Genomic DNA, 24415 nt, shown 5'->3' with positions numbered 1-24415 from the left:
TGTACTTCATTTTCATTTTCAGGTCACATAAAAGGAGCTATAGTTTTAAATCATTGCTGCCTCAGGGCTATTTTCCCACCTATCTCAATTATATCTCCTCTTCTAAAGTATGATTTGGTGAAGAATTTTAGATTTTGAAGAGGGCTGAAAGTTGTTTAGTTCAATCCACTCACACCAAATCCAATGGGACTTGTTGCAATTGTTTATGCTATGAGTATTTTATCCCTACCCTGATCACAGCCACCTTTTGGCTCAGTACTCTGCTACTTTTCTCATTATAGGAACCCATAGTAGATTTAATGCAACCTCAACTACTATATTGCTTAGAAATTTGGAGCCTTGTGGTGGGCAGATGGCACTGCAGTTAATATGCTACTTGGGACCTCCATACTCCACATCAGAGTACCTGGGTTCAAGTCCTGGATCCACTTCCAATTTCAGCTTCTTGCTAATGCACATCCTAGGAGGTACTGGGTGATGGCTCAAGTAGTTGGTCCCTGTGTTGGGGGTGCAGACTATTGTGGGCATTTGAGGAATGAACCAGAATATGAAAGATTTCTCTCTCTCTCCTTTAAAATTTTAAAAAATTATGAAAAAAGAAATCTCAGGCCCTTATACATTCCTTAGCTTCTCTGTCACCTCAATGTTCTTGGGATCTATGTTTTGTCTCTACCTGTCTGCTCCCTCTTTCCAATTTCTGACAAAGAAGAGACTTCTCTTGCATTTCCTCTGTGTTCACATACAAACTTCTAGGACCCATTTTTCTCTAACATTTACATCTTTAAATTCTACTTCTCCAGGCTCTTTTCCATTGCTTGCAAACATTTTCAGTTCTCACTTAGCCTATAATGCCATCCATTAAATCTGTTACCTTCAAAAACCACCTTTTCATCAATTCCTACCTAAAATACTGAACAAGTATATCCCCCAGTCATTTCTCATTACCAGCTCATTTTCTTTCTTTCTTTTTTTTAGTAAAGATTTATTTATTTATTTGAAAATCAGCATTACACAGAGAGAGAGAGGTCTTCCATCTGCTGGTTCACTCTCCAGTTGGCTGCAATGGCTGGAACTGTGCAAATCTGAAGCCAGGAGCTTCTTCCAGGTCTCTCACATGGGTGCAGGGACCCAAGGACTTGGGCCATCTTCTACTGCTTTTCCAGGCCACAGCAGAGAGCTGGATCAGAATGGAGCAGCCAGGTTTCAAACTGACACCCATATGGGATGCTGGCGCTTCAGGCCAGGGTGTTAACCCACTGCGCCATAGCACCTGCCCCCCAGCTCATTTTCAACTACTAGACATGGACTTGAGTCCTAGTTAATTTCTGAACCTGCTCTATTTAAGAATAGTGCCCTGTGATCCCAAATTATAGAGGTGTATTTGAGTTCTTATCTGTTTCAACCTGTCTGCCATATTGGAAACAACTGGCTTCCTACTCCTTAAAATTTTCTCCTGCCTTACTGTGAGACACACTGATGATTGTCCTTCTACCTCATTGACTACTTCTCTTCACTATGCACCTCTACCGTGGAAAGAACTCCATTTTTCTTTTCTTTTTTTTTTTTTTTAAAGTGTCTGTTCATTTTTTAAAGATTTATTTATTTAGTATTTGAAAGGCAGAGTTACAAAAATGCAGAGGCGGGGGGTGGGGGGGAGGTCTTCCATCCATTGGTCACTCCCCAAATGGCTTCAATGGCCAGAGCTGAGTTGATCCAAAGCCAGGAGCCAGGAGCTTCTTTACTTCCAGGTCTCCCATGAGAGTGCAGTGGCCCAGGAACTTGGGCCATCTTCCACTGCTTTCCCAGGCCAGTGCAGAGAGCTGGATCAGAAGTGGAGCAACTGGGACTTGAACTGGAGCCCATATGGGATGCTGGTACAGTAGGCAGTGGCCTCACCCACTACACCACAGCATTGGCCCCTCCAGTTTTCTTAATATCATATGTATTTTTCCTCTCCTTAAGCTTAAGCTTTTTCCAGGTTGCAAATTTTGCAAGCCAAACTGCATTCTTAACTTTTCCCTGATTCCATGCATCAGGGTTTATGCTAGCACAGTAAGTATTTATTGCATCACATGGAAGAGTAGGATTCAAACTTTTTAAAAGCAGGACACCCTGCTCAGTCTCAGCATGATAGATTACTAAAATAATAATAATAATAATAATTTGGGCCTAAGTAATAATATCAATTCTAAGTTGAACTGCAGACTCTAAAACAAACTAGGATTTTATTTTTAATATACAAAACATTATTTAAATCCTCTTTTCTCTACTACTTTTACTATCTTTTCCAAAATTGTAGCTGCTCTTTAAAAACTTTCTCTCCCCCCCCCCCCCCCATAGCTAGCTGGTTAGCTAGCTAGCTAGACAGAGATAGAGAAATAGATTTGTTTATCTTCTACCTTTTTCAATTATATGAGTTTCCTTTGCCCTATTTTAGAACAAATTGCTCAGGAAAGGCAATGTATAGTTGTTTCTATTCTGACTCATCCTTTAATAATAATGTCTCCTTAGTCTCCAACCTTCTTTCACAAAATCAGTGGTCCCTCTTTAAGGCTTTGATTTTTGTAAGTTCAATACACGTGGGTAAACATTTTTTGAGAAATGAAAAGGAAGAGGAGAAATGGAAGTCCGAAAAGTTCACACATCATAAAAGGGTGGTTGCCACCAAGATGACTATCAACAAATAAAGTCAATGATTTGAAGAAGCGCACAGACACAGTAGTGTACCACAGTAAACATGAAGTGTATGACAAGGGATACATAATAATAAAGTGCCTATATCTGCTAAAAACTTTTTAATTCTTTATAAATCATGGGAGATTTAAAATTATCTTTCTAATATCATCATTTCTACTCAAGTTCACTCTACTAAATTTTCTTTGGGAGAGAGATAGGCTGCATGGGAAATAAAGCTTTTAGAGTTTGACACAGCAAATAGCCTGCCTTAAGTATGCTGAATTCTAGAAGAACTACCGATATACTTAAAATAGTTCTAAATAAATGGATATATAAATACAGGTGTCTGGGCAAAGGAGTTATTTAGTAGTAAGCCAAGGCTGGTGGAAAACGGTGACGGGTTGTCAATATATACATCTCTCTTTTTCTAGGGGGAAATATATTTTCAGGGCATCTGACTCATATTTTCACTCTTCCTCATACTATACCCTAAACACAGGGGTATGCACCTTGAGATAAGATGTGGTGAGCCAACCACATCCTTTTAACTTTCTCTGTTTTTCTTCCTGCCCAAACAGAACAGATAGAAGCTCAACTAGTAGCATTGTGAGGTAGCACCCCAGGCATTTGATTCAAAACCAAATACAGATGAGATAGAATCAAGGAAATTCTCTGTCAGATGCAGGAACATCATTTGGAACCCACGTGACTGCAGGAGACATAAATCTGAATCTCATTAATCCCAATGTTTCTTACTCAGATGGGCAGACATTACCCAAAGATGCCTTTGTCTGGCGTACCAACTGCTCTTCATATTCTGCAACAGAGTATAACTTTAAGTGGTTAGCTTCAAGTTTAATTACTTAGTAGCACAAATAAGGAAATTTTGTTCACTTTTATTAAATTTAATAAATATCCCATATCATCCATTAAAGTCATATAATTAGAGGGAAAACAGAAATAGGAAATAAGCAGCAAGAGAAAGAATGAAAATGGGATAATCCTGAGTTAACACAATAGGAATGATTAACTTGAAAATTACGCTCTGACATCCTGGGCAGCTATAACAGGAAAGGGATCACTCCTTGATCTTTTCTCTCTGTTGTGGCTATGGATCTGCAACATCTGTATCACCTGGGAGTTAGAAGTGCAAATTCTTAGTATATCCATTATGGAAAACACTACAAAACTTTCTCAGAAAATTAAAATGAAAAATAGGGCTGTGCCGGCGCCGTGGCTCAATAGGCTAATCCTCCACCTTGCGGCGCTGGCACACCGGGTTCTAGTCCTGGTCGGGGCGCCGGATTCTGTCCCGGTTGCCCCTCTTCCAGGCCAGCTCTCTGCTATGGCCAGGGAGTGCAGTGGAGGATGGCCCAGGTGCTTGGGCCCTGCACCCCATGGGAGACCAGGAAAAGCACCTGGATCCTGGCTCCTGCCATCAGATCAGCGCGGTGCGCCGGCTGCAGCGGCGGCCATTGGAGGGTGAACCAATGGCAAAGGAAGACCTTTCTCTCTCTGTCTCTCTCTCTCACTGTCCACTCTGCCTGTCAAAAAATAAATAAATAAATAAAAAATAAAAAAAAATAGGGCTACTAGCAATCCCAATTCTGGATATATATTCAAAGGAAATGAAATCAGTATATTGAAGAGATACCTGCAGTCCCTTGATCATTGCAGTATAATTTGCAACAGCCAAGAAATGGAGAGAACTTAAGAATCCATTAATGGGTTTAAAAAAAAAGTGAAGAAAATAAACAAACAAAATATGGTATACCATTCAGCCTTAAAAAGAGAAAATTCTGACATTTGTACCAACATGGATGAACTGCAGGTCATTATGTTAAGTGAAATAAGCCAAATACAAACAGAAAAATGTATGTTCGCACTTACATGTAGGATCTAAAAGAGTTGAACTCATAGAATAAGAGAGTATAATGGTGGTTATCAGAGGTCACAGGTGGGGTAGGATGGAGAGATATTCATCAAAGGATACAAAATTTCACTTAGGAGGAGTAAGTCAAGAGATCTATTGTATGATATGACTATAGTTAATGACAACATATTGTATTCTTTAAAATGACTATGAGAGTCAATATTAAGTGTTCTCACCACAGAAAATAATTATGGAAGGCAATACATGACTTAGACATCCAACAATGCATATACGTATGCCTATTTCAAAGTACCATGTTGTATATGAGAAATATATACAATTTTTATTTGTAAAATGAGAACATAAGTAAATCAGAAAAAAATCAAAAGAAACACAATCCTCAGACCCTACTCTAGTCCCACTAAATCAAAATCCTTGGGCAAGGTCCAGGAATCTCTATTTGACATAACTTCTGATGCATGTTATAGTGTTAAGAAGCTCTGCTATATTATAATCTGAGATGATGAAATAGGAAAAAGGTCTTTTAGGGCAAAACAGACCACCAGCAAATACTTCAATCTCAAGTGCTCAGGGAGCAAGCACACCCTTGATTGGGAAGAACCATTTCAGAGCCAGCTGGCAGAGCCTGAGCAAGCACGAGTATTCTGGGCACAGGGTCTCCACTGTGTGGCTGCCAGAGCCTACCTCTCACAGAAGCACCAGGGCCAGCCAAGAAACAATTGCTATTTCTTTCACTTCCTTTTTCTTTTCTTTCCTGACCCAGTAGCACTGGTGACCTTCCCACCAGATTTAATTACAGGCTAGGAGAGAAGGTCTAGTGTTTGGATTTGGTTCCCCTAGGAAAATATGACTTACTTCAGCTGATGAGATTTGCGCTTTCACAAGGGCCGAGGGACTGTCTGGGCAGGGAAGCTTGAAAGATTAGCACCCTCTGCAAGAGCTTCCAACTAGCCTCCAGGATGAACTGAAAACAGGATGAAAAATGGCCAAGAAATGTAGTTCACCTCGCTGGGATTTGCACAAGTCGTACAGCCAGGAATATTTGGAGGAAAGCTAGAAACCTGCCCAAGTCCTGCCCCAGACCACACACAGACTTAGAGACTTTTGCTTACTTATCCCATGGTGATTAGCAAATGCAGCATGTATATTAGGCTCACAAATGTAGATCCACAGTTCTGAAATATAAGCCTAGGACTTTGTTTCCACATATATATATATTTTACATTCTCATTCCCCTTTGGATACTTCAGGTAGATGTCAGAGAAAATAGTTACTTCCTTAAAACATCGTAAATATACATATAAAGGTAAAAAATTACATGAGAAATGTCATCTCTCTAAAAACGGTAACAAGCATTATCCAGCCTTTACTGGCTTTGAAACAGTAAATTAGGATCTAAATAGATTGGTGAATAAAATAAAAATAAAAGTGTGAACTTCATTAGCTGAATTATAAAAATAAAAGGCAACAGCTAAGGAAAAGTAAGGTTGGCCAAACTTTCACTGATAGTTAAATTACTTCCTAGCCAAGGAGGCTTGGATAAATTTACTTAAATTTTCTGGACCTGATTTTCTTTGTTTGTTAAAAAAAATACACCAAAGAAAACCCTTTTGAGTGATTGAGTGCCTATGTATTTCTCTTTTCTGATAAGACAGAATAAGTAAATAAATAACAAATAAATAATAAATAAAAAGAAATAATAATATTAATATTAACAATAATTAAAGTACTTAATAATATTAATATTAACAACAATTAAAGTACTTAATTAACAATAATTAAAGTACTTAATTAAGTACTTAATAAGTACTTAGCTTATAATACAGGAAACCAAATATTTATGTTTATATCCTTCATATATGTAACTACATATTTTTAGAACCACATCATTGGTAGGTATGTGAGATTATGTTCCTTGTGATAAAAGCATTTGATTTTCATCAAGTTGCATTGAAGGTAACCAGGGAAGATTATTGTCAAATAGTTTATTAATAAAATCAAGATAGATATAAATAGATGTTCTCACCTAAAATGACTGACTTACTAATCAGCATACAAGGGAAAAGATTGAGCTTCTGCTTAAAAGAGGGTTAACTTAATACAAATTTATTGATAAATAAAATTCATTGTGTACTTTTAATACATAAATCTGTATGCTTATAGATGTTCTCACATAAGGCGTTGGAGAGCCATGTGAAGACTTAACATGCCCATGTTTGCAACAGCATTGTTCACAATAACCAAGTGGTAGAAGCAATCCAAATGTCCAATGATAGATGAATGAGTAAATAAATTGCACATGTATACACACATACAGTGTCTTCAAAAAAAGGAAGCCTGCTACTGTACTATATCACTGAACACAGGGAACATTATACTAAGTGAAATAAGCCAGCCTCAAAAAAGCAAATACTGCATGATTCCATTTATATGAGGTACCTACTATAGTCAAACTAGTAGAGACGTAAAGTAGAATGGCAGTTACCAGAGAATGAGGAGGGAGGAAATGAGGAGTGTTTTTCAATGGTTATAGAGTTTCAGTTTTGCAAGATAAAAAATTCTAGAGATCTGTGGCACAACCATGTGAATATACTTAACACTACTAAACTGCACTCAAAATTGCTAAGATTTCAAAGTTTATGTTATGTGCTGTAACTAAAAATAAAGTGCACTGTATGTATTTCATCTTTGCTATTTTTATACTTTTTCTTATGAATCAAAGGTATTTTGTTGTTACTAAATCAAAGAGCCTGAAATGCAGTGCTCACATGAAATTCTATCTTCTTTTTCAATTTAGAGAATGTTTCAACCACAAGGAGAATTAAAATAAAACATGAAAACTAATATTATTCCTTCCTCATATTTTAGCGCTGTGCCTTCATGTTTAAAATGAAAGAAACTAGCTTTAAATGAATAAAGTTAATCTTTAAACAAAATTAATTAGAACCCAGAGATACAAATAGTAAGAACTCCTTGGTGTTCAGTTTGATCTTTGCAATTGCTAAGAACAAAAGCACTCATTCCCACAATCCAGCCCAGACTAGACACCAACTTGGATGAGTGGCCTAGTATGATAAGGAGAACTCTCCGATTTCAGGTGTTAACAAAACTTCAATTTTCTTTCAACACAACAAGCATCACTTTTGACAGTCATGCTCTGCAAGAGACAGAAGCTCTTACAAAGTTGTTATCACTCAATCAGCCCCATTCTTTGCTTTAGAGTTCAGAGATCCAGAGGTTACAAAGTTGATGTGAACCTCTTGACGATGCTCAAAGGAAGAACCCAGATTTACCTAAGAGAAAAGCTAAGAGAGAATGTGCTTCTTTGAAATATTCTGGATTATCTGTTACTATTTCCAAGGAAACACATTGGGACAACCACTGCAATGGAAATTGTCTTGGATTTGACATTTAAAGTCATTGGTTGAAGTTTTGGATCTGCTTCTCATTACATTTCCAAGCCTGCGACATGGGTTCCCAGAGGTTACTGTCCCAAGTCCTGTTCTCAGGGAGCAAGAGCATGTCCCTGGCCCATTCTCCTGAGGGCATACCATTTCTTAGATCTGGACACACCCCAGATCTAAGAAATGACCAATTGCAGAGAGGAGTCTATTTGCACAGGATACGAACAAATTTTGCATATATTGACTTGAGTGTCCACATACAAAGGCCAAGGACTCTCAGATATAGAATTGAATGGGGAAAGGAAACTGAAAGGGGGCAGGTCATTTTCTAGAGGTTTCCCTTTGCATTTTTGCCTGAGGCTTTGCAAATAGTATAGGCAGGTCTGTCATATCTGCCCTTCTTATTGTATGGTTGGTTCCAAAATCAGATTCTGTCCCCATTCTTGTCTGACATGATAGGCTACATTAACAGAGAGAAAAGAAAGATCGTGCCTTACAAATAGTAAGTGCCTAAAGGGAAGACCTATAATGATAAATATGTACTTCCAGGGCCGGTATTCTTCTGTAGGAAGTCAAACCATCTCCTGGGACCTCTGGGTGCCGGTTTGAGTCCCAGCTGCTCTACTTCCAATCCAGCTCCCTGCTAATGCACCTGGAGAAGCAGAGGAAGATGGTTCAACTGCTTGGGCCCCTGCACCCACGTGGGAGACCTTGGAAGAAGCTCATGGTTCCTGGCCCAGCTCTGGCCATTTCTGCCATTTGGAAAGTGAACCAGCAGATGGAAGATGTCTCTCTCTCCCTCCCTAACTCTGCCTTTCAAATAAAACAATGGCAACAAAACAAATATATACTTCCAACGCTGTGTAAAGAGCTATAAAATTCACCTTCTTCTTACCCTTGGCATCAGCTCAAATGAAAATAGACCCCTGATCCTGCGATCAGAGGAATCAATGTAAGTTAAGATTATACTGGGAGGTGAAAGAGTTCCTTGAGAATAAGATTTCACTGGAATTTAGAGTACATGACATGACACAGGACATGCTTTTCTTATCTGTTCAGTTGGAAGTGACAGCAAAGAGCCAGTAACTCTGGAGTCAGGGAGGTTTGGAGTTAAATCCCTCATCGACTTCACTATTCATGTGATTTCTAATATAACTTTCTTCATTTGTGAAATGAAGGTAAAGCTTTCTTTCTCTTATACTATGGGGATCAAATCAAATAAGATTTGGAAGGTACTTTGCATAGGATGAGGTATGTACCAAGCACTCTGTAAATGATAGCTATTATTAAAAAACTGAGAAAGCCTGATTGAGTGTTGTAGCACAGTGAGTTAAGCTGATACAAGCATTCCATATTGGAATGCTGGTTAGAGTCCTGGTTCCTCTGTTTCTGATCCAGTTTCCTGCTAGAGCTCCTGGGAAGGTAGCAGATGATGGCTCAAGTACTTGGTTCCCTGCCACCCATGTGTAAGACCTTGATGGAACCCTGACTTTTGGGTTCAACCTGGCCCAGCTCTGGCTCTTGTGGGCATTCAAAGACCACTTCCATCCAACCACTAGATGGAAGATCTCTCTCTCTCTCCCTCTCTCTCCCTTTCTCTCTCTCTTACTCTTCCTTTCAAATAAATAAATAAGTCTTTTTAAAAACTGAGGAAATAGGGGCTGGTGCTGTGGCAGAGAAGGTAAAGGCACCACCTGCAGTGCTGGCATCCCATATGAGCACCGGTTCTAGTCCCTGCTGCTCTACTTTGATCCAGCTCTCTGCTAAGGCTTGGGAAAGTAGTAGAACATGGCCCAAGTGCTTCGGCCCCTGCATCTGTGTGGGAGGCCCAGAAGAAACTCCTGGCTCCTGACTTTGAACTGGCCCAGTTCTGGCCATTGCAGCCATTTTGGGGGTGAACCAGCAGAGGGAAGATCTCTTTCTCTCTCTCCCTCTGTCTCTTTGTAACTCTGCCTTTCGAATAAATAAATAAATCTTTAAAAAATAAATAAAAACTGAGGAAATCAATTTGATGTATGCATAATTTATTCATATGCACAAATATGTATTTTCTATAACTCTATTGAATTTTCCAAGAGCAATTGCTAAACAAATTTTATATAACTTAAAAAGCCGTTTCTAACTTTTAATGTTCCTGTCTGGTTAGAAGCCACTTCTTTGAGTGTAGAGATTTAGTGTTACCTGCTTATTTTTTTCCTTAATACCTAACTTAGTCCTAGGCATGGCATATTTTGGTTGAATTATTAATTCAAGAGAGACAGACAGGAATAAAATATTATCAAAGTCAGTCAATGTCTATGATCCCCTACGTTGAAAACAAGGTAGTGACTAGAATTTTTCTAAAGCCAGATTCAATACTGTACTATCCATCACTCCCCAAACTCTCACTTGTTAATAAAACAGAACAACTTGAATTCTACTCAAGGAAATTTCTTAGTTGACTCTTTTTTCTTCTCTTTTTTTTATTTGAAAGTCAGTTAGAGAGAGAGGGAAAGACACACACACACACACAGAGAGAGAGAGAGAGAGAGAAATCTTCCATCTGCTGATTCACTCCCCAAATGGCCTCAGTGGCCGGAACTTGGCTGGTCTGAAGCCAGGAGCCAGGGACTTCTTCCAGGTTTCTCACATGGGTGGCAGAGAACTCAAGTACTTGGACCATCTTCTACTGCTTTCCTAGGCACATTAACAGGGATCTGGATTAGAAGTGGAGCAGCTGGGACTGGAACTGATGCTGATATGGGATGCAGGCATTGTAGACACTGACTTAACCCACTATGCCAAAACACTGGCCCACTGGCTCTTCTAGATACTGTATTCCAATAAGGACATTGGCAATAAAGCTGTTTCTGTTTATTCATTGGCTTTGTTTTTTTTTTTTTTAAGAAACTTACCTTTTATTTTTTAAACATCTATTTTATTATTTGAAAGGCAGAGTTACAGATCTGCAGAGGCAGAGAGAGAGAGAGAGAGATATCTTTCATCTGATGGTTCACTCCCCAGAATGGCAGCAATGTGCGGAGCTGTGTCAATCTGAAACCAGGAGACAGGAGCTTCTTCTGGAATCTCCCAAGCAGGTGCAGGGGCCCAAGGACTTGGGCCATCTTCTACTGCTTTCCCAGGCCATAGCAGAGAGCAGGATCAGAAGTGGAGCAGCTGAGACTTGAACTGGTGTCCATATGGAAAGCTAGGGAAAGCCATAGCGCTGGCTCCTGTAATACATTTTCTTTATCCAGTCATCAACTGGTGGATATCTGGATTGATTCTATGGCTTAGCTGTTGTGAGTTGGGCTGCAGTAAACACGAGGTTACAGATAACTCTTTCATAAGCTGATTGTGTTTCCTCTGGGTAAATTCCCAGGAGAGGGGTAGCTGGGTCATATAGTAGATCAGTTTTCAGATTTTTGAGGTATCTCCATTCCATCTTCCATAACAATTGTACTAGTTTACATCCCCAAAACAGTGTATTAGGGTAACCTTTTCTCCACGTCCTCACCAGCTTTTGTTATTTATTTATTTATTTTTAAATTTTTGGATGATAGCCATTTTTAACTAGGGGGAGGTGAAACCTCATTGGTGTTTTTATTTGCATTTCCCTGATGGCTGGTGAGCCTGAGCATTCTTTTCAATGTGTCTCTTGGCCATTTGTATTTCATCTTTTGGAAAATACCTGCTCATGGTCTTTGCCCATTTCTTCATTGGATTATTTGTTTTGTTGTTGTTGAGTTTCTTGAGTTCCTTATATATTTTAGATATCAATCCTTTATCAGATGTATAGTATGCAAATATTTCTCTCATTTGGTAGGTTGCCACTTTTTTAATATTTATTTTTTATTTGAAAGTCAGAGTTACACAGAAAGAGAAGGAGAAACACACACAGAGAGAAGACTTCCATCTGCTGGTTCACTCCTCAATTGGCTGCAATGCTGGAACTGTGCGGTTCTGAAGCCGGGAGCCAGGAACTTACCCGGATCTCCCACACAGGGGCCCGAGGACTTGGGCCATTTTCCTACTGCCCTCCCAGGCCATAGCAGAGAGCTGAATTGTAAGCGAAACAGCTGGGTCTTGAACCAGCACCCATATGAGATGCTGCCACTGCAAGCAGCAGCTTTACCTGGCGTACAACAGTGCCAGCCCCACGGTTACCTCTTAACTTTGTATTCTTTAAAAAATAATTCTGAGGGGCTGGCACTGTGGCACAGCTGGTTAAAGCCATGGCCCACAGTGCCAGTATCCCATATGGGTGCTTGTTTGAGTCATGGTTGCTCCACTTCCAATCCAGCTCCTTGCTAATGTGCCTGGGAATGCAGTGGAGGATGGCCCAAGTGCTTGGGCTCCTGTACCCATGTAGGAGACCAGAAGCTCCTGACTCCTGGCTTTGGATTGGCTCAGCTCTGCTTGTTGTGGCCACTGGGGAGTGAACAAGCAGATCGAAGACTTCTTTCTCTCTCTATCTCTACCTCTCTCTGTAACACTGTCTTTCAAATAAATAAAATCTTTTAAAAAAATTCTGAAACACAGGCTGATCATTTGTTAGGGATTTCCTTATATTAAAATAATGAATACTAATGAGTGCTGTTGGATACAGGTCAGAAGGAAAACATTTTGTATATATATGTATATAATGTATATATATATATGTATGCATTATATATATTTCAATGTGTATATAAAGAGATTATTAGATTTTTATTTACTCAAAAATATTTTAAGTGATAAAAGAAGTATGTGGTTCAAATTAATAGATATTTTACCAGCATTTTTTTGTTTACAGATACAAATCCAAACTTTGCTAGGTAAGACTTCTTTTGTTTTAATATACGTACATGGGGCACCTCACTCATGCTAAGAAACTTATTTCCTAAAAACTTGCTAGAAAAAATGGCCTTCTAGAAATCTTATCATATTGAAACCTGACATTTACAGGAAGTTTGTAATCAATCCTGTGCCAAATAAAGTAATCACCCACTAATTCATACATCTTAGTAAATCTGGATTTAATTATGTCTCCATGCATTTATGCAAATTTTGGCAGTATCTGGAATATTACAAATAAATGAGAAGAAGAGAAAAGTGCCATGGGAATGAAGAATTTTACAGCAAAGGAAAAGACAGGAAAATTTTATTTGAATAAACAAGTTTAAACAGAAATGGTCAACTGTGTAAAAAATTAATATTTACAGTAAGAGGATAGCTAATATAACACCAAAGTATAAAAGTAAGGATACCGGCCGGCGCCGCGGCTCACTAGGCTAATCCTCCGCCTTGTGGCGCCGGCACACCGGGTTCTAGTCCCGGTCGGGGCGCCGGATTCTGTCCCGGTTGCCCCTCTTCCAGGCCAGCCCTCTGCTGTGGCCAGGGAGTGCAGTGGAGGATGACCCAGGTGCTTGGGCCCTGCACCCCATGGGAGACCAGGAAAAGCACCTGGCTCCTGGCTCCTGCCATCGGATCAGCGCGGTGCGCCGGCCGCAGCACGCCGGCCGCGGCGGCCATTGGAGGGTGAACCAACGGCAAAGGAAGACCTTTCTCTCTGTCTCTCTCTCTCACTGTCCACTCTGCCTGTCAAAAAAAAAAAAAAAAAAAAAAAAAAAGTAAGGATACCTAATTTCATAATGAGTTTCTCATGACAGAAAAATACACTATTATCTGAAGACAAGAATAATTCCACCAAAAAGAATACATCTGAGAGTATTAGATGTCAAATTAATGACAGACTTTATCAAAGGGGCGGGTGCAGTGCATCTGGCTTCCCTTTCATGGAAACTGGCAAAACATCACTAGTTCTAATCCTACAAATGTAGATGTTTAAAACAGGTTGAGGCAGCAACATTTTATAGGCCAGCATGAAAAGGAAAGTAATCACAGGAATGACATAATTATAGGGTAATAAAAACATAAACACCATTAATGCATTAATTTTGTATTTGGGTTTTTTCACGGTTGGCTTACCAAATTATAAGTGCAAGGTTTTGATTACAAAACCACTTAGATTTTTTTCATTTATCCACAAATATCTGATTTGGTAAAATTGGCTGTTGAATAGAAGATTTGCTTTTTAATTTTTAAAATTTTTTAATGTATTCTTTTTTCTTTTTTTTATTTAGTAAATATAAATTTCCAAAGTACAGTTTATGGATTACATTGGCTTCCCCCCATAATTTCCCTCCCACTCACACCCCTCCCATCTCCTGCTCCCTCTCCCATTCCATTCACATCAAGATTCATTTTCAATTATCTTTACATACAGAAGATTGATTCAGTATATATTAAGTAAAGATTTCATCAGTTTGCACCCACACAGAAACACAAAGTGTAAAATACTGTTTCAGTACTAGTTATAGCATTACTTCACATTGGACAACATATTAAGGACAGATCCCACGTGAGAAGTAAGTACACAGTGACTCCTGTTGTTGACTTAACAATTTGACACTCTTGTTTATGGCGTCAGTAATCTCCCTAGGCTCTAGTCATGAGTTGCCAAGGCTATGGAAGCCTTTTGGGTTCGCTGACTTCGATCTTATTCTGACAGGGTCACAGTCAAAGTGGAAGTTCTCTCCTCCCTTCAGAGAAAGGTACCTCCTTCTTTGATGGCCCCGTTCTTTCCACTGGGATCTCACTTGCAGAGATCTTTCATTTAGGTCTTTTTTTTTTTTCCAGAGTGTCTTGGCTTTCCATGCCTAAAATACTCTCATGGGCTCTTCAGCCATACCCGAATGCCTTAAGGGCTGATTCTGAGACCAGAGTGCTGTTTAGGACATCTGCCATTCTATGAGTCTGCTGTGTATCCCGCTTCCCATGATGGATCATTCTCTCCCTTTTTGATTCTATCAGTTAGTATTAGTAGACACTAGTCTTGTTTGTGTGATCCGTTTGACTCTTAGACCTATCAGTGTGATCAATTGTGAACTGAAGTTGATCACTTGGACTAGTGAGATGGCATTGGTAGATGCCACCTTGATGGGATTGTATTGGAATCTCCTGGCACATTTCTAACTCCACCATTTGGGGCAAGTCCGATTGAGCATGTCCCAAATTGTACATCTCCTCCCTCCTTATTCCCACTCTTATATTTAACAGGGATCACTTTTCAGTTAAAATTTGAACACCTAAGAATAATTGTGTGTTAATCACAGAGTTCAACCAATAGTACTAGAACAAAAAAAATACTAAAATGGATAAAGTATTACATTGTACATCAACAGTCAGGACAAGAGCTGATTTAAATTTTTATTAATATAAAGAGGACCTATTTCATTGGCATAATTCTAAAAGATTTGCAATCACATTCAAAAAGCCCAGACATAGATTGGAGGTGGGTGGAAGAGAGAGGAAGAGAAGGAGAGAGAGAAAGAGAAGTAGTTGTCTTTGGACTTCTTTGGTACTTCCAAATTAATACGTTTTCAAGAGTAACTTTCTTTTTATTACCCTCTTAAGGCCATTGATACTTTCTCTTCAACTTCTGTGTGGGAACTTCAAAAAATCCATGGGAAAGGGAATAATATGAAAAAAAATACATGAATTTAAATTTTTTGCACCAAAAAAACCCTTAATTTTTCATTACATCTTCCCACAAAGTTTTTGAAGTCCCTTCATATTACAATACAGTCTTATTGGAAGACAACAGCATGATGCTGACAAGTTACTTAAACTCTCCAATTCAGTTTCCTCCCTTGTAAAATGCCGATAATAATGGCTACTTCAGAGGACTCTTTCAAAGGGAAGCAATGATGCACAAGTGCTTCAGTAAATGACAATTATGATTTCAATGCTTGAAGAGAAAGTTAGAGCCAGAGAGAGGTACCTGATTTTGATCTTCTTATGCAACTCCTAGTTAATATGGTTGAGAGGCAGCCTTTATAGAAAACTTGGCTCACAAATCCATTACATCAATAACAGTAACAAAAATGATCTCAGCTGTTGGATACCTATTGAAAGTGTGCCTCTTGTTGGGAAGATGTGTGAATGTGTGTGTGTGTGTGCATGTGTGTGAGAGAGAAAGAGATTTAAATAGATACAGGCATTTGTCTCTATATTACTTCCTCATTTTAATTTTTAAAAAAGATTTATTTATTATTTATTTATTTGAAAGGCATAGTTAGAGGCAGAGAGAGAGAGAGAGGGAAAGAGAGTGAGAAAGAGAGAGAGAGAGAGAGAGAGAGAGAGAGAGAGAAAGAGAGAGAAATCTTCCATCCACTGGTTTACTCCCCAAATGGCTGCAATGGCTGGAGCTGCACCAATCAGAAGCCAAGATCCAGGAGCTTCTTCTGGATCTCCCACTTGGGTGCAGGGGCCCAAGTACTTGGGCCATTTTCCATTGCTTTCCCAGGCCATAGGAGAGAGCTGGATCAGAAGTGGAGCAGCCGGGGCTCAAATCGGTGCCTGTATGGAATGCTGGCACTGCAGGAAGTGGCTTTACCTGCTACGCCATAGTGCCGGCCCCTTTCTTTAAATTTTTTAACTGATAGATAAAATTGTACATATTCCCAGGGTGCCAAGTGATGTTTCAATACATGTACACATTGTATAATGTTCATATCAATGCAAATATATCTATCTCCTCAAGAAATGGGCATTTTAATGAGAATTAAATCAAGATTATAAAGCCTCTGAAAAGAAATTTCAGATAACTTTTTTTGTAACTGAGGAACACCAATAAATCTCTGGGGAGCTGAGATAAAAAGCTCCATAATGGTAGCTCCAAAAACTCATGGAAATGCATATTATGAAAAAACCTTGGGGCTGGTGCTGTGTCAGAACCACTGCTGGTATCCCATATGGGCACCAGTTCGAGTCCCGGCTGCTCTGCTTCCTATCCAGCTCTCTGCCATGACCTGGAAAACAGTAGAAGATGGACCAAGTCCTTGGGAAGAAGCTCCTGGCTTTGGATTGGCTCAGTTCCAGCCATTTTTGTAGCCACTCTCCCTCTCCCTCTCCCTCTTTATTCAAATAAATAAATAAATCTTTTTTAAAAAGCTATACCTAGATCTGAAAGTTTTTTGCACAAAATTAGCTTATCTTTCAAACCCACCTTTCCATGAACTTTATCAAGTCCCCACATGTGCTTCTGGAACATGTGTGCCAAGGTTGTGGGATGGGCCATTCTAATGGCGGAGATGATCATGCTGGGCAGTTCCAGCTTTCAACCTTGATTCCTTTCTCCTTACTTCAGAAATCCACTCCACTTCCCCTTAGACTTATGAGCTACTTCATGCTTTCCATGGTTCCCAAGATACCACAAATTCATACAAATCAACTTTTACTTCTGTAATTTAAAAAAAATCATGTGGTCAAAACTATTTGGAAGAGGTAGCACATTCACCTCTTTTTTGGATAGTCATGCTCTATAGTGGAGTATTGAAAGTTTCAAAAAGTCCTGTTTAACTCAACTCCCCAATACTGTTAAACTTTTTATGTAATTCTGATACCCCATATTATTATCCTGTAAAATTATTTTAAGAAACACTAGTTTAGACCTAGCTCTCCTACTATCACATTAGTTAAATTGTCTTCAAGGCAAAAATATTACTATACTCATATACTCAAAAATATTACTATGTTTTAAGAAACACTAGTTTAGGCCGGCGCCGTGGCTCAATAGGCTAATCCTCCACCTGCGGCGCCAGCACACAGGGTTCTAGAACTGGTCGGGGCGCTGGATTCTGTCCTGGTTGCTCCTCTTCCAGTCCAGCTCTCTGCTGTGGTCCAGGAGTGCAGTGGAGGATGGCCCAAGTGCTTGGGCCCTGCACCCCATGGGAGACCAGGAGAAGCATCTGGCTTCTGGATTCAGATCAGCGCGTTGCGCCAGCCACAGTGCGCCGGCCGCAGCAGCCATTGGGTGAACCAACGGAAAAGGAAGACCTTTCTCTCTGTCTCTCTCACTGTCCGCTCTGTCAAAAAACAAACAAACAAACAAACAAACAAAAAAACAAAACTAGTTTAGACCTAGCTCTCTGCTATCACATTAGTTAAATTGTCTGCAAGGCAATAGCAATTTACTCATATAGCAGTTTAGCATATCTCTTGCATTTTTATTCATTGGAACATTTTCTACACATTCTTACTTTACTCTATCCTGTCTCCTTAATAGGGTTGCATGGTGCTAGAGGCAATGAAACAGAATGAGTTTCCTTTCCTGCATTCTATTTGTTTCCCCTCACTTTCTTTTTTTAAACTTCTATTTCAGAAAGTTTTAGAAGACAAATTTATAAACAAAAATTTTGAAGTAGTACAAGAGTTCCCATATACCCCATACCAACTTCCTCTATTATTAACATCTTTTATTAGTATGATGTATTTGTCACAACAAAAAATCACACCCAGCTTCCCCTATTATTAACATCTCATATTAATATATGGTTGCCATTATTAATAAACCACACCCAGCTTCCCTTAACTTGTTATCCAAACTCCCTCAATCCTTCCCATGTATTGAATTTTTGTATCTCAAATTCCCTTCCATCTGGGGTGGAGAAGGGGTAGACAAATCTTAGAAATGGGAGGAGAGGGTCTGATAAAACTGGTATTTTAAAAATTATGTATTAAAGATATTACTTTACTCATCAGATGTGAAGGAGCATGAATCCTTTATGTACAGCCCCAAACCATTGTGCATCATACTCAACAGTATCTGAATGTAAAGAGCATACAGCTAGTAAATACATTTAAGTTTCTGAGCTTAAATAACAGGGATGTTTGAAAGATCCACAACTCCACCCCAATAATACCGAATTTTATAGTGAATGTGGAAAAGGCATATATCACTACATCCAGAAATGACATGCAGAATTTTGCCTTGCATCAGCCATTTTACGATTTTGCCCCACAGTAACCACTAAAAATGTAGAAGTGAGCCCCTAAATCCTATCTTCCATCTTCCTCTAAAAAGAGAAATCAAACTGTATTTATTTTTTCCAGAGCTTGTGCTAGGCAGGAAAATTTTTCCTCATTAGTGGTCCAATGTAAAGGAATATTCAACAGAAGTTTATGTCTGGCATAAGAACAGCCAACCTAAAACAAGTTTACATATTGTATCCAGTGATCTAAAATGGCCTCAGCAGAGCGCTAAAAAATTCTAAGGCAGGGAAAACATATTAAAAGGCAAATCTAAGAGGATGATGGACACAGGAGACAAAACTGACGGAAACTATTCCCCCATCCTCCTAACTCAGACCTCTGGTTTCTTTTCTTTTTTTGACAGGCAGAGTGGACAGTGAAAGAGAGAGACAGAGAGAAAGGTCTTCCTTCTGTTGGTTCACCCCACAATGGCTGCTGTGGCCGGCACACCACGCTGATCCAAAGCCAGGAGCCAGGTGCTTCTTCCTGGTCTCCCATGCGGGTGCAGGGCCCAAGCACTTGTCCATCCTCCACTGCACTCCTTGGCCACAGCAGAGAGCTGGACTGGAAGAGGGGCAACTGGGACAGACTCCAGTGCCCTGACCGGGACTAGAACCTGGTGTGCTGGCACCGCAGGCAGAGGATTAGCCTATTGAGCCATGGTGCCGGCCTGACCTCTGGTTTCTAACCACATTGTACCTCTGCAGAGAAGAGGGCAAGGAAATTCTAGTAGAGTTAACTCACAACTTTTTTTTTTTTTTTTTTTTTTTTTTTTTTTTTTTTTTTTTAGCACAAGCAGTGCATGGTACAATCCCGGGCATCAGCTTCATGTTAGTCAGATAATAGTTGTATCTGTAGTATGTTGTTCAGGCTGTTTTCAAACTCATTCATTGAACAAATACAGTCCACAAGCTATGAACTCATTTCTCAGTGTGGTGACACAGAAAGAAAAGGACATTGAGTTGTTGGAAGACAAAACACAAATATACACCTATTTTTTATTGGTATCAAAGAACTAAATGTTTTTCTTTGAAAAAATAATTTCACTTTTCTAGTCTTCAATTTCAGTATTTGTGAGGTGATGAAGTCATATTAGATCATGTTTCAAGTTCTTTGCATCTTAGATTTCATGATATGATAACTTATTTTCCATTCTTTTTGTCTCTGCATTACAGAAGTAGTTTTTCCCGAATGCCAGTCTACAGGCCAGTTGTGTTGAAATCCTCTGAAGGTGAGCTTTGTAAAAATTCAGACTCATAGGCATTGCCTCCAGAGATTCTAATTCAGTCGGTCTGTGGTGGGGTTCATGAGTTAGCATTTTTTCAAAAACTCTAACAAGTGGTCCTCTTCCTAGGGTGCAGTCAGAAGGAAAATCAGTATTGCTCACTTGGAACAAATCACACAGGAGGTGTTTCAGTTGCTCGTAACAGAAAAACTGGGTACAGATATTTTTAATCTCAAATATCTGGAAGCTCAGAGGTTGAGCCGACTCCATGCTTTGGTTCCTCTGATTTGGTAGCTCTAGCTCACTGACTCTGTGCAGTATTTTCAACTCCAGACTTTTAGTAACTCTCCTTGTCTCTTGTGCTTCTTTTAGGGGGAAAGATTCTTTTCCAAAGCTTTCCTGCAGCCCTTGCCTTGCATTTTGCTGGCCATATTTATAAAATGGTTCTGGCAAAGGTCATGGTATTATTCAGGACAGTGGTTCTGAGCTTTGGCTGTGTATTGAAATCACCTTGGAAAATTTTTTAAATTTTGTATATCTGGATCCAAGCTCCTGAATTCATGACTTAATTGGTCTGGGGTGTGGCCAGGACATCTAGAGTTTAAAATTTCCCAGGTGATTCTAATGTACAGCCAATTTTGAAAACTACTACCTTAAATTAATCATGCAGGGATGGAATGCAGCTGGGGAGGCAATGACCATGACCACTAAAGTTCTTTACAACCCCTTAAGCAAAATGTGCCTTTAAAAAAAGATTTTATTTATTTATTTGAGAGGTAGAGTTACAGACAGAGAGAGGGAGAGACAGAGAGAGAGGTCTTCCATCCACTAGTTCACTCCCCAAATGGCCTCAATGGCTGGAGCCACACCAATCTGAAGCCAGAAGCCAGTAGTTTATTCTGGGTCTCCCACGTGGGTGCAGGGGCCCAAGGACTTGGGCCATCTTCTACTGTTTTCCTAGGCCATAGCACAGAGCTAGATTGTAAGAGGATCAGCTGGAACACAAACTGGTGCCCATATGGGATGCCAACATGGCAGGCAGAGGCTTACATAGCCTACTATGCCACAGCACCAGCCCCCAAAATGTGCCTTTTTATACCAATGCTGCAATCACTTGGAAGGCTTGGAGACTTACCCAAGGAAAAGAAAACTAGACAGTGCCAGAAACATAGTTTTTAGCTCTTAGGCTAATGTGCTTTCTTTCATGAGATGCCCACTTCTAGGTCTGCAGTCAGTATGCAAAGGGGGTCAAGTCATGAAGAAAGCCTGGCTGCTCTTCCCTGGTGATTCCAACACCATCTACATCTAATGATGCCAACCAGAATTTGCTGTAGCCCATAAAAGGGAACCAGTAAACGAAATAAATAGCTAAAACAAAAAATATTACATTTCAAGAATGTAAAAGGTAAATTTAGATCATAGAAAAAATTTTACTTTTGCCATAATATAACATGGGAGTATCACAATAACAGCATGTTCTTTGGTATTCATGGAGAAACATACTCCTTCTTATAGAAAATCTCTCCTACAAAAATCTATAAATAAAATAGAGCAGGACTTATAAGAGGGAAAATATCTTAGTAAACAAGGAGGAAAAAATGAGATTTTTTAAAAGGTGGGCTATAAAATATGGACTTTCTCAAAAATAGTCATATAATTTAGCATGCTGGTTTTTATCCAAGACAAAATTATTCTGAGTTAGATTCATGCCTGAAATCACTAAGTGAATTTTCCTAACCATTTCTTTATATTATGTTTGGATTCTTTACAGCTTGCATTTTATAACCTTTCAAGTTCTTATAAATGTATATCAAAATACCTTTCTTGGTTATTAGACAATGAAGACTTTGCTTTGGCTCCAGTATAGATGGTTATAATGAAAATGTTGAAAATTCTTCTCTCAGATTGCATAGGGAAAATAAGATAAAAGTTAGATTTTTTAGGCTAACATTATTTTAGCAAAAGAGCAATGATAAAGAATTTAAGAAATCAGAGAAAAAAGAAATAGTGTAGTTATGTATTAACTTATTAATAAAATTCTTATTAAATCTAGGGGGTACCTGAATAAAGATAGTTTAGAGTCTTCAGGTTAAATACTATTACGTAGTTTACATGAATGTTTGATATTTTTTTAGCTTAGAGAGTAGATTCTGATTGAATATGATTTTGAAAAGATTTCAAATGCAATCCTGAATAACATCTTCATTGTCAGTCATTAGGTTTGATTAAAGATTTATCATTATTTATCATTATCAGAAACTTTTTTCTAAAATCTATATCATGGTGTGTCATTGTCAAAAACTAAAAGAATAACAGGCAAAGGGCGTGATTTTCCTATTCTTACACTTTAAAGATACTCTCAGTGTATGTGCTTCATAGTATTGATCTTTGGAGAGGAAATCATCCATATATTTCACTCCACCTTGTACTCATTCAGCAAATAGCAAATCTTATTGGAGCATCAACCAAGATGATACACCAGGGAGTGTATCAGACTCTGGATATTAGATATGCATGATGACATTAGAAACACAGACCCCAACATTTAGGACTTCTTGTCTAGTCAGAGGAATGGTTAAGAAAACCATTTTTGATGATTCAATGTGTTATTCAACATAACAGAAGTAAATGTGGGATAGTGGAATCTCAAGCACAAAAAAAAGAACCACATGTAGTCATGGGCTTGGGGGTGGGGGAGGACAGGGGAGGATGTGATGATGAATTTTCTGTGTCAACTTGACTTGTCTAAGGGATGCCAAGGTATTTGAGAAAATATTACTTTGTAGGTATGTTTATAATGGTATTCTTGGAAGAGATTGCATTTGAATTAGTAGACAAAGTAAAGAAGACAATCTTCCCCAATGTGGATGGGCATCATTCAATACTTTGAGAAGGTAGAGGGATGGAGAATTTGATCTCTTGCATCTTCTTGTGTCCTGGGACTTAGAGCTCCTGGTTATTGAGTCTATAGATTCCAGGTCTCAAATCATGACACCCTTAACCTGAACCCCATTCCTTTTACGGTTTGTCTAGCTTGTGGACAGTAGATTGTGGGTTTTCTTGGCCTCCATAATTGCATGAGCCGATTCCCATAGTAAATATCTGTATATAGATATCCAATGGGTAGATATATGTACATTTTTAGGGTATTTCTAAATGTTTTGAATAAAAGGTAAGTTGATCTTTTTGAAAACATTTTGAAATCCATGTGTAATATTTTAAATAATTTTTCACATTCATAGCTTTCTGAAGATGCTTTACATATAATCTGAAGTATTTTTTTGCATCAAAATTGACTTGTCATTTAATACCATTTTCTACAAACTTTTCCCCACAACTGTTATGAAGTATGTGTACATGTGCATGTTATGAAGTACACCACACACACATACATATCTCCTTTAGGTTGTCTTGTTTTGAGGAACTCTGTATTACAGAGGATTTTTGGGGGATATAATGCCTGCACAGGAATTAGCTAGGCAGTGAGAAAAAAGGGAGAGTCATTTCAGTATCACAAGGAAACATCACCTGTAAAACGGTGACCAATAGTTAAATTTACCATCCATATAAGGTTGAGGGCAGGGAGTTGGTAAGAGGGTTGAATGAAGTGTTAGGGATCACATCACAAAAGCTTGTATACCACAACATTTTAGCCCACAGTGGATACTTTGAACTTTTTCCATCAGACATTTGTAAGTTTCCTCACTTCTTGGGATCAAGAAATTAGCAACTTGAAAGATGTTATAGTGAAAGAAAAGGAGGCCCTACTGTTATAAAATCATATCAAGTTTGACAAAAGTGAGTGGATGGACGACTCTGATCACTTACTATCCAATCAAGAACTGACCAAGGCACTGTATTTAGCACCTAACACACATTATTTTTAACTCTCACAATCACCCTGTAAATTAAGTATTATTTTATAAATGAGAAAACTGAGGTTCAGAGAGATTTAACCCTGGCTTCTGGTAAGATGGAAAATATGGCATATTAAATTTTCACATAAATAAATATGAAGGTGTTTCAAAGTTCATGGAAAAATAACATCAGAAGATAAGTTGAATTTGATTCAAACTTTTATTGAAATCCAGGCATAGTTTTTTTCATAATATATACATTCCACGAACTTTTTGAAAATCCCTTTGTGTGATGGAATTTTTTTTCTTGGTGGTACATTTCTGAAAATAGAAGAATGTATTTCCTCTAGCATCAGGAGACAATGCGCACTTCAAATACCTGCTATTCAGCAAATTAGTAAGTGAGTCATCCTTACTTCTTTTCCCAGGCTAGACTCCAAACATACTTTTCATGATTTTAAAATGACAAGGATGTCAGCTTGGGATTGAGTTCTGAGCCTTTTCCCACATCAGTTAACTGTAC

At 38.8% G+C, this 24415-nt stretch overlaps 1 protein-coding gene across 1 annotated transcript in view; it reads left to right on the top strand.

The window, feature by feature from the left end:
- The first annotated feature begins 20001 nt into the window (after nucleotides 1–20001).
- LOC149128785 (uncharacterized) overlaps nucleotides 20002–24415 on the top strand; it is a 198109-nt gene continuing 193695 nt past the window's right edge. Inside the window, exon 1 of the mRNA XM_089306760.1 lies at nucleotides 20002–20041. Within this exon, the coding sequence (XP_089162886.1) occupies nucleotides 20002–20041 (40 nt within the window). The remainder of the gene's footprint in view (nucleotides 20042–24415) is intronic.

The sequence above is a fragment of the Oryctolagus cuniculus genome, chromosome 1 (genome assembly GCF_051225735.1).
Source record: "Oryctolagus cuniculus isolate XC-2025 breed Fujian yellow rabbit chromosome 1, ASM5122573v1, whole genome shotgun sequence".
NCBI lineage: Eukaryota > Metazoa > Chordata > Mammalia > Lagomorpha > Leporidae > Oryctolagus > Oryctolagus cuniculus.
Note: the sequence above shows the minus strand (reverse complement) of the source record. Positions and strands in the feature narration are given on the sequence as shown.